At 33.3% G+C, this 11575-nt stretch overlaps 1 protein-coding gene across 5 annotated transcripts; it reads left to right on the top strand.

The window, feature by feature from the left end:
- The first annotated feature begins 269 nt into the window (after window positions 1-269).
- Window positions 270-10365, top strand: plekha3 (pleckstrin homology domain containing, family A (phosphoinositide binding specific) member 3). 5 transcript variants are annotated; one of them, XM_041261748.1, is made up of 8 exons: window positions 270-561; window positions 1008-1124; window positions 2477-2632; window positions 3289-3386; window positions 5101-5271; window positions 5850-5893; window positions 6196-6314; window positions 8324-10365. In XM_041261748.1, exons 1-8 carry the CDS (start codon window positions 522-524, stop codon window positions 8443-8445), a joined length of 867 nt encoding a protein of 288 aa, XP_041117682.1. In that variant the 5' UTR covers window positions 270-521; the 3' UTR covers window positions 8446-10365. The 5 variants fall into 5 exon arrangements, with proteins under 5 accessions (XP_041117682.1, XP_041117677.1, XP_041117679.1 ...); XM_041261743.1 differs by having other exon boundaries at window positions 3289-3425; window positions 8324-10364; XM_041261745.1 differs by having other exon boundaries at window positions 3289-3425; window positions 5101-5265; window positions 8324-10364.
- The last annotated feature ends 1210 nt before the right edge of the window (window positions 10366-11575 follow it).

The following is an 11575-nucleotide window of genomic DNA, read 5'->3' on the forward strand; positions in this document are numbered from 1 at the left end:
ATTATTATTATTATTATTATTATTATTATTATTATTATTATTATTATTATTATTATTATGTATTAATATTATTGTGTTGTGTGTATGTGTGTGTTTGTTTGTTTTTGTCTCTCAAAGCAGCAGCCAAAGACTGATGAATTTAATGGCAATGTATGTTTAACACTGTCTCTTTAAACAGAAGGACCCACCCTTCTTTTTGATTGGCCAGTTTGCTGTCAATCACAAAGTTTCCCGTGAGGTGTAATCCAGGAAGTAAACTGAATGTCAGGGTCAATCTGAAAAAAAAAAAACAGGAACCTGACGATGGCGTTTTATCTGAATGTGTTCATGATATAGTTCAACAACATACGAGATAAGAAAATGAATGATACGATACTCTTGTACGTTATTATAAACATCTTGCCTTTATCCAAAATGCCCGGTCCATCTGGCTAGAAATTTACCGATTGCGATCTGAAGATTCTAAGCCTCTAGTACTAACAGGGGTCAAACCTATTTTGCAAAGAGCATTTCTATGAATTATGGAAGGAGTATTGTACAAGTGGACAAACTACATTACCGGTAAATATATTATTATTATTATTATTATTATTATTATTATTATTATTATTATTATTATTTGAACCATTATAATAAATTATGCATTTACAAAAGGATGTTGTTTATCATTGGTATTTTGTGTAAGGTTAGTGTTTGAAAAGCATTCCAATCACAAACTAACTAATATATGCACATGTATTGAAAAGATTGTGGAAGCCTTTCCGCATTTGAGCTGCAAATTACATCTTTGTTATTTTGGTACTCATCGTGAATATTCATTGCTATATTATTCAATAGTCGAGTTTTAGGAGTGTGCAGTGTGTATACAGCACGTACAATTGATCTTTTAATAAGGGTTAATCATTTCTGAGTTGTGAGGTGTGCAATGCAAAGACACTTTTTGCAAACTGATTTGGATGACTGACTTGAGCTGGTGTTTACATGATGAGCCCTTGCTCTCTTTCCAGGTTGGCAGCCACGCTGGTTTGTGCTGGATAATGGAATACTGTCCTATTATGATTCTGAAGATGATGTTTGCAAAGGCAGTAAAGGGAGTATCAAAATGTCAGTGTGTGAAATTAAAGGTGCGGTACTTTTTGTATATTATGTGTCAGCTTGTCACTTGAGTATGATCGGGTGGGAGACGTTTAGATAACGATCACTATTTAGATGAGGCAGAACAGGGTCCTTCCAAGCCAGATTAACCAAAAATCAAAGTTCTTGTAGAATGCCATTCCATTCCTGCCAGGGTGTTGGCACATGTAGGCAATGTTTAATTTTACACTCCAGCTCACCCAGCACATGTTCCATTAGATTGTGATTTGGAGACAATGTGGTCAATGCCACTGTCCTTGAAACTCTTGCAAGCAGTTTTGGCACAGTGAATATTCACATTGTAATTTTAAAACATACCTCATAAATCAGGATAAAAGTGAAACATTGTGGAATGGATATGATCAGTTATTTGCAAGACTTACCTCATAAATCAGGATAAAAGTGAAACATTGTGAAATGGATATGATCACAATGTTGGCAAAAGCTTTGACAGTTGGCAAAAGATAAATAAGTCAAAAGGCTTCAATTGGCTGCCTCCATATTCTGTTCCTTCCATCTGTTATACGGTTTAAATGACAAGTTTAAAAACCATATCATGTTATTTGGGGGGATATTCTTTATAAAGAGCCCAGACCCAAAATATTGTTATTGTTCATAAGCAGTATAGGTGGTGAACCCCCAGTGAAAAACAGGGAAACAGGGCACTTCATCTTATCTTTAGTTAAGCAGTTAAATCTAGCAGACAGAAATGTATGACTCAGGAGGGGTTTTGCAGATAAGCATTCAAAATGTCAGTATAGCTTTCACTGCTACCCTTGTATCTTACACTTGGATAACAAAAATAGCTTTTCACATTACAGAAGGCAGTAGGCCTATATTGTATAATAGTAGTCTGCAGTATTTAATATTGATATTCCTAATGGTTTAGACAAAGGTCATTTAAATTGTAAGCAAAGCAAAGAAATATAGGTCTTTTCAGTGGTTACATAACATTTCATAGAAGTCTTGGCAGATCTACTTCTAACATCTAGTTGAATTGGAATTGCAGAAAGTTGTTTTTTGTTTTTTTTTTAATTATTTTTTTTGCAAGTCTACAAGTTTCTGTTGTATTGACACCATTGTGAATGAGCTGGTGCTGTGTGCTCGCAAAGCAGAACAAGAGTAAATGTGCAAAAAACAGGATGTTTGTTTACAGTAGATGTAACACACATGGAAAAAAGCACAACAGATCTGTTTTAAAGACCAGCCATACACCAGTTCATTAAACTATTCAGTAAGGGAAGTTTCAATATTTTGTTTACATGCTGTAGCTTATTGTCCAGATGAAATAACACATAAAATAACAATACAAATAAACTGTTTTTTGGTGTCTTTAAATCAGTTCACCCAGCAGACAATTCCAGGATGGAGCTGATTATTCCTGGGGAACAGCACTTCTATGTGAAAGCGGTCAATGCTGCTGAAAGACAGAGGTGGCTTGTGGCCTTAGGAAGTTCAAAAGCATGTTTGACTGACACCAGAACAAAAAAAGAAAAAGGTTTGTGTAAGGATGGTTTTATAGTTTAGAAATTAAACAAACCCAACTGATGTTCAAACTAGTAAGGCTATATATAGGAATCTTCCGTTTGTGACCTGCTACCAATTAAAAGCCACGCTGCATAGTTTTAGTGGAAACAGTTGAGTCTTGTCCAGGTTTCTGCGTTTTGGACCACAGGTACAACACCTTGTACACATCTTCGGGCTGGATCCATCATGGCTCACGTGACTAATGGTGTTGGACAGCCCTTGTGTTGAGAGACAAACTGGTTGCAGGAACACCCAATATCCTTCTGCTTTCACATGATTGTTTTTGAATAGTAGCACTTGTCTAGTCAGTGGATCACACATCAATGTGCATACATTGCAGGCTATGGAACTGTCTAATTTTACTGCATTCTCTGGTTTGATGGCTATACAGTGTATAATGCAGTCTAAAATCATTACTGTAGCTCTAACGCTGAGCCAAAAGTTAAGTAGTATAATAATTTCATCCAGCTCAGTTGCTATATCAATGTGGTGATGTTCATGCCGCAAAAACTAATATATAGTGTGTATATATAGTGTGTGTGTGTGTGTGTGTGTACTGTATGTATTATTCAATAACTAGCCATTCATTTGTGTGTTTTTTTTTTTTTTTTTTTTTTTTGTCTTAAGAAATTAAGGAAACCACTGAGTCTCTGAAAACGAAGATGTCTGAACTGCGATTATACTGTGATTTGTTGATGCAGCAGGTCCACACGATACAGGAATCGGTAAATCAGGAGGCAAACCACACATCGCCCAGCACAGAGGTTTTGTACAGTCTTAATGTATTACTTGTAACGTACTGTATTTCAGTAGTTTAGTGCCCACAAATATATAACAAAATAAACCATAAAGCATTGTATGGTTGTTTTCAGAGATCAGTATGGTAAAAATGGATATGCTTTTAATAGACATTTTAAAAAATGTTGTTTGGAACATACAATTCATACAAAAAGGTATTGACATGCAAGTGTATGGGATATGTGGGCTGACTAATTGTTTTAAGAAGCATGCAGGGTTCTATACAATTCAGTGCAAAATATAATACTAATTTTACGTGAACAACAAAAGAAAACATGTGGTTGTGTAGATTAGTGAGGTTGGCAGCAAGGGGTTTATGCTAATAAAACAAATATTTAAATGAAGACATTTAGCCTTGTCTGTTGAGTTAAGCAATGGAATATACACCCAGGGCTAAGAAGCCAATTAAAAAATATCCCTTGTGAAAGTATTGTTAGTCAGATGTTGTGTGTTACTTTGATCAGGGTTCTTTGACCCCAATGTTGACAAAGATACAGTTGCAGCTTTAAATGTCTGATGCTACACCTTTTTTAATTAAATATGACCTCATTAGCCAGTATTGAAAATGCCCTCTGTTTCCTATAAAATGTTTTAAGCAGTAACACAAATATATTAGAAAGCATCACTTTATTTCTGGGCTCTGACATCTACAGCTACTGTTGTAGGCCTATTTATTATAGTTTTAACTTGAAAATAAATCAGTGGAGTCTCCAGAAGGTGGCACTGTTTAGCCATTCTCACCAGTGCAAGTAGCAATTTATTTATTTATTTATTTTATTCATTATATATAATAGCCTTGTTGTGATTGAATTATGTAATTAAGAGACTTACAGCATTTTAGTAAAGCCTTTTCAACATCAAATGTTATTTATTTAATTAATAAAAACAACCTTTAATTAACCGAATGAAGGTTTTGTGGGTAGGATATTATTTATCTATATCTAGGGCTCCTGTTTTTCAGTGTTTATTTTTGAGTTTTATGTACGTGCCCTGAAATGTTTTTTTTTTTTCCAGGGCTTTTCTTTTTTTTATACTGTAAGAGATTATTGTTTTTGGTTACTTCCCAAAAATCTTGGGTGTTTTTTCCTGGTACAGTATGGAAAGTAACTTGACAGTACTTGCACACTAGTAACCTCTTTCCTTTGCTGTCTTCCACAACAAAATCCTTATGGTCAGGTATATTCTTCTAATTGGATTTTGTGTGTGTAGGCATTTTTTAAAATTTCGCCACAGTTTGTAGTTCTGTTTTAAATTCCACAAGCTTGTACAATCCTCCCTATCTAACTTTAATATAGCTTTAAATCCAGTGAACAAGCATAATTCTCTGTATCTAATTTTAATCTCATTTTAAATCTCACAAACGTGCACAATTCTCCCTGTCTGCGGAGTCTCCAATAGAAATATAGGAATTTGCTGCCACTCATTAGTTGGAGTGGGTTTATAGAAAGTCAATGTGATTTGAGTAACCATTTCCAGTGTTTTTCTGTGTTTATTGGATATACATTGATTACATTTTTTTTTGTATCAGGGGTCTTATATCGTTGTTTATTGGTTAAAACCGGAATTCTGAAGCCCTATCTTTATCAAATGAGATGTTAGTTTCTAAAGCATTTTTCTTCCATATCTTGTACTTTTCTGTAGAACTTGAATGAAGCCTCCTCTCTGCTGAGTGCCACGTGCAATACTTTTATTACAACACTTGAAGAATGCATGAAGATAGCAAATGCCAAGTTCAAGCCAGAAATGTTCAAGTTATCTCATCCTGATTCTGTTGTGTCTCCAGTTTCACCATCCCCTGTACAAATGGTTCGGGTACAACACAACTCTTTTTATTTTGTGTATTTATTTATTTACCTTATTAATAAGGGGGGTGTCTATCAAATTGCCATTTACTCACATACAAATTAGTTCCAGTCCTACTGTAAGCTTGCTGAGAGAGAGAGAGAGAGAGAGAGAGAGAGAGAGAGAGAATGAGAATGCAAATTTAAAATAATTGTATGATGTATTCAATGTATTCTGGTGTATTCCATGCAAAGGCTTACAATTTGTATGTGAGTAAATGGCAATTTGATAGGCCCCCCACACACACTCCTACGCACAGACAATAGCTAGCTTTACATAATTAACTATCTTTTTAGACTAGACAAATTACCAATTTTTGATAATTGTACAGTGCATAGTTTCAGACTATTTACCAATATATATATATATATATATATATATATATATATATATATATATATATATATATATATATATATATATATATATTACTGATTAAAGTAAATTTCATTTTATTATGTTTAAGACATTGTGCACGTGTAAATAGTTTTTGTCTTTAAAAACATTTAAATGCAAGTCTTAAATTGCTTATTTCTTTTCTTTTCTAGATGAAACGCTCTGTGAGTCATCCTGGTAGCTACAGTTTTGAAAGGTATATTATAAATTATACATTTTCAGGGACTGGAAAGATCTACCTCATTCAGAACGGCCACTTTTATTCCAGCTAAGAGTTATAGTGAAAGTTATAGAGAAACGCCATACCTAATATTATCTTATAAATGAATCAATTACCATATATATATATATATATATATATATATATATATATATATATATATATATATATATATTTTTTTTTTTAATGATTTAAGGTTTTACTTGAGAAAGAAAGTAGTAGTGAACTAATTAGTTTCTTCTGTTTTTTTTTCTTTGATCTCTTCCTTCTTTTGGAAGTAGGACAAGCCACTCGCCAAAGGAGTCAGTATCTTCACTGCTGCGATTATCGCAGAGACGAACCAGGACTTATTCTGACACAGAATCACACAGTGATAGCTGCACCGAAGATGCAGACAGTAGGTTAACCTTACTTTCAGAATGGTTTTTATTGTAATTTGTAACAGTACATATTGCTGTGGATGTGGAGGGCTTTCTTCTGTGTTATAGTGATAACCAGGGATCCTAAAAAATAATAAAAATCTGCGTTATTCTGCAATTAAAATAAAAGGCTAAAATTGAGTCGTCACACCCACCCCACCCCCATCTCGTCACATTATAAGATATACAAACAGTACTACTGAATAACAGTTAACACAGGAAGTGTTTATTAGTACACTTCTAAATTCTGAGGGAGATACAAGCTCACCAGTGCATCAATCAATAATAAACAAACTTACCATTTTACTTTAAGCATTATAAATACTTCTGTGTAGTAATAATAAAAACTAAAAAATAGTATTCATATTGGTTTATTTCCGAGTTAGCCTTTGTCATCTGGATGGCTATTGCCACTCATTGACCTGATCTTTAGGGTTGATTTTTGTCTTTAATTAAACAGCTTGTTTAGTAACAACACACTGGATGTGTAAAGTATGTTTGTGTAAATTTAAAGCTAAATTACTTGTGTTGTTGATTATATATGATAAGTGTATTGATTTGGTAATCAAACAAATAAGTCTTTAGGATACCTGGTGAGAACACATTGATAGAATGTACAGTAACTCATGTTAGAAGGTGTGCTATTGATGTTCTGGAGTGGAAATGTATTCTCCTTGATCAAGCGTCAGCCTTTTGAATGACTGATAGGGCTACATTTACTGTTTAACACTAGAACCGCTGCGCTTGTACTTGTACTTGTACCTGTATCCGCCGTCGCCAGTCATTATGATGGTTACATTTTAAACAACATCAATATTAAAATGAAAGACAAACTTTTGGAATACAACTCAAAAGTTTTCTTCAAGCACATCATATCAAAGATCTGCACAGCCGAAACACCGTATTTAAATGTTTAACAATTAAACATAAAAGGGTTTATTTTCTAACTTGCCACATGTAAGGCACTACTTCAAAAAATGAAAAACTATAATAAAATAAATTTATTAAAAACTGTAAAAAAAACTAAGGTAAACACTCAGTGCAGCACATAATCCAGGTTGAGCTGCTGCTTTGCAGTTTTCTGATCGAAATGTTTCTACCGAAGCGCTGTGGCTAGCTTGAAGATGAAATCTCACCTACTGATATCTTCCCTGGTGCATTCCTTGTACAAAAAGAAGGAATTGATGGTTGCCACATCCAGTAGAGATAACAGCAGGCTTGTATATTGTAGGTTATATTCCTAATAAAAACATGTGTTATAAAAGGCAGTCAAAATGATAGCTTTGGCGGTTCTAGGTGGGTGGGATTAACCTTCCTTGTTTTTGTGATACTGCCTTTCAAATGCCGTCAGGGTATTTAATACATCTGTTTAGGAAAAGTCATAAACGGACAACCGCATAACTTTCAAATACGCAGAGTAATTTAAATTTGAAAACCTCAAACCTGTTCTGAAAGGTTTTAATTCCAATTAATCCAATCCTTTGGTTTTTTTGTTTGTTTGTTTGTTTTTTTGTTAAGGTGCTTTCACTGGAATTCACAAGCTGGTCTTCATTTCTGGTTCCCCTCCATAGTTACTTCTTATGGAATCTAGGCTAAATCAGACAAAGTGTCTTTATAAGCAAGAGCCAGCACAGTGTAGTAATCTGCCACTGTGCAAACAAACGTCATTTATTTTTGCTGTCAGTAGATGGTGCTGGTGCTTACTGATATATAAACACATTAGCTGATCTAGCCTACATTACATATGTCTATGGCAGACAACAGGAACAGCTCCTGAACCCGTAGTCAAAGCACCTTAACAAACACAGTATTTGAGTAATTTCAATAAGAACCACTACCAGTGATTTCAAATATTTATTTATTTATTTATTTATTTTTTAAGCTTACTCTTTAAGATAAAAGTCAACCATTGGCATGTTTAAATAAGCTGTTGAGGGTAAAGTTAAATACAAATGTATAAATGCTTTTTTCCCCCTATTTTTTAAAGGGACTGCACAGTGTTCAAATAACTTTGTCAATGGGGATTTTGCACCAATGACTATCCCAGAGGAAACCAGCACTGCTCCAAGGAAAATATCAGAGACTCCTGTTCCAATGATGTCATCCTGAAACTAATGGGAACCTTTTGTCAACCTTTTACACACAAACTGCTATGCAATCTCAGCTGGCATTGCAGTACTTGCATAATGGGAAGTACTGAATTATTTCACTTCGAAGAATTTCTTTGCACTTTAAAGAATAATGTAAAAGCGTAAACTTGCAGACTAATTGGTTTTGAGTTTTTTTTTTTAGAGAGAACCACCCAATTAACAAGGCAATGTAAATGTGAATTTCTACAATGGTGTTATATATTCAGTCAAGAGGACACGTTCAGATCTTGATGACTGCTAGACTTGAGTAGGTCGTGTGTTTTGGAAAATAACCTTGAAGAAGAGGTTTGATAAATGTGCCAAGGACCAATAAATAATAACCCAGTAAGGTTATTTTATTTGGTTGTTAATTTGTATTTATTTTATTTTTTTTCTGTGGGTAGGCTGCTCTAAATATTATAAAGACCTTTGCAAGTGAGGCCTTACAGCATTCGCTTATTTAGATTTTTTTAATTTTTTTTTTTTAAGTTCCAGTGTCACTGTTAATCACCATAATTCACAAAAATATATTTGACATTTTAAAATTCTAATATGTCACTACCGTCAACCAGCTGGAAAGCACAGGACGTTTTGTTACTATCATACACAACTGTGTTTTCATATTGGAATGCAGCATGGTGCACTAGTTTGGTATTGCACTGTCATACACATCTAAAGGAAGGAATTTTCCAATGTTAAGAAATACATGTAAAACATTGTAGTAGTGTACATTAGATTTAAATTTTCATCGTTCATTAAAACTTTTATTTAACAAGGTTGTACAGTATTTTTTTCTGCCTGGATATCCCATACTAAAGTAGCCACAAACAATAGAACAGAAATTTCAACAATACTGGTTACTGTACGTTGTGCAGCAACTCAACAACAAATATGCTCCCTCTTTTATTTTGCCTTAATGTAACTTTAACAGAACAAAAGGAATCCAACTCAAGCTTAGATGCAAAAAGGTGCTAAATTAGCTTTCTTTTTTTTTTTTTTGATTTGCGCAAATCCTGAAAGAGAAAAAAAAAAAAAGTTACCATGTACAAGTTATTTAGAAACGTGTCAAAGGAGAAGCCCTGTTAGCTGTTTTTTTAATTAATTATTTTATTTTTTTATTTATAGTACTAGGAACTTGTTTACGGTCTTTGAATGATTTCACATTAATTACACGTATACGGAACACATAACCTTTGAAAAAAATAAATAAATAAATAAAATTGTGTTTTATAAGCCATTCAGTTTTCTCAGGACTGAATATGTATGAATTATGTCATGCTTAAAATGTGTTTTGATAATTATTTTAGCTGAATATGTTAATGAAGTACTTGAGTGTTTGTAAATAAACAGTATGCTTGTTTTGTTTTTATCTACCAAAGTTTATAGATAATATATTTAAACATTCAGTAAGAGTAATACTCAGCTTTCATTTGGATGACTTGTAGACAAAGAAAACTAACGCCCAGTTACATTGAATTGGTATTTGTTGGTTGAAACGGCTGGTGCCAACCAATTGGGCTAGTAATGACAAATGCATTGTAGTTAAGGTTGTATATAAAGATACTCTGACTTTCATACTTAGAAATACTTATGTTTTATTTAAGGTATTATTCCCTATTTGCTCCAAGGATAAAGACGGCTAATCAGTATATTTTGTCAGCAAGTTCTGTGAAAGCAAAACCACATGTTGTTACTTTTTTTAACCAAATAAATAACATTTAAAATAGCCAAGGATTCAGACCCTCCAATTATTTTTGTTAATGCACAATCTTAGAGAATTTTATAATATATGGGCTATCTGGTCATGTTTTATGAGAAAATTATACATTTTTACTGCTGATTCTGGTTACAGTTAACTTGTTACAAGCTGAGACACTTGTTTCCAGTTGTGAAATAAAAAGTAATAAAAAACACAGATCCTAAAACAATGGAGATCAGAATTGATTTTTATTATTAGAATTATTGTTATTCTTATTTAAAATTATAATACATCAGTGCATTTTATTTCAGCAGTAACATAGTAAATAATACCTTGCAATTTCAAATATACATTTTAATGTGCAAGTGCTTGATTGGCAGGTTTGTATATATCTGTGATTGAGGAACAGGAGGAACTAGCTCAGGAAAAGTCAGGACAGTGTGAGAACAACAGATTTCCTGCCGTAACTTCCACTAAGGAATTCTGAGACAGGAGGTATGATCCCATACACCTCCGAACAATTTATACACCTTGCAAACAAGTTGTTATCCCGCCTGTGACCCTATACCCAATTGACAGTGTTGTTTCTAAATTTGTGGATGGTAATAAAGAAATAGTAGATAATGGCACTGTACCAGGTGGGGAAATCATCTACCTTTGAAAGCAGCAATATTGTCAGCAACCAATGTTATACTACATCGAAATGCTATTGTCATTCAAATGGGTGCCTGCAGACATCTGAATGCCAAATGCTGTCAAATTGTATATTTATTACTCATTAGACTTATGTAGCCTTTTTAGAGAAATAGTTTGGTGAGTTTCTGCTAATTTCATGGCAAAAATACACAAGAACAGGTAAAAGGAATGCCTAGAATATCACCTTTATTAACCAATTTTTATTAGAAGTATAAATTATAGTTCAAGCTACACATTTTGCTTGTGTTTGGCCTAAACTAAAACCTTCTCATGCCTGTGGCTGTAGTGTTAACTTTGCATATAATATAGCGTTTATATGGAGTGCTAACAGGAAAATGTAGCTAGAGAAAGTACTGTATAAATTGAATTTGAAACAATTACATGCGGAATATGTTTTAAGAAGTCAAATGTAGTCTTTATAAAATAATTATTAAATCAATATTTAAATATTAAGAAATCAATTGAAAGCTGCTCTGGGATTTCACAGTACTAGCTATAGGGTATGTTGAAGCAATTTACAGAGTAAAATGTCCTTATTCTACTTGCATTAGAGTAATTGGAGGTTCTGCAGAATAAGGAGTGACTTATCAGCATTTTAATTGAAGGAGATTTAAAAGCCTTCCACTTATTGATGAAAATCGATGCACCTTTTTAACTTAAATTACAAATGTTATTTATTACCACTCAGACCTTTTAAAGTAGCAAATTGAAAATC

This window comes from Polyodon spathula, chromosome 10 (genome assembly GCF_017654505.1).
Source record: "Polyodon spathula isolate WHYD16114869_AA chromosome 10, ASM1765450v1, whole genome shotgun sequence".
NCBI lineage: Eukaryota > Metazoa > Chordata > Actinopteri > Acipenseriformes > Polyodontidae > Polyodon > Polyodon spathula.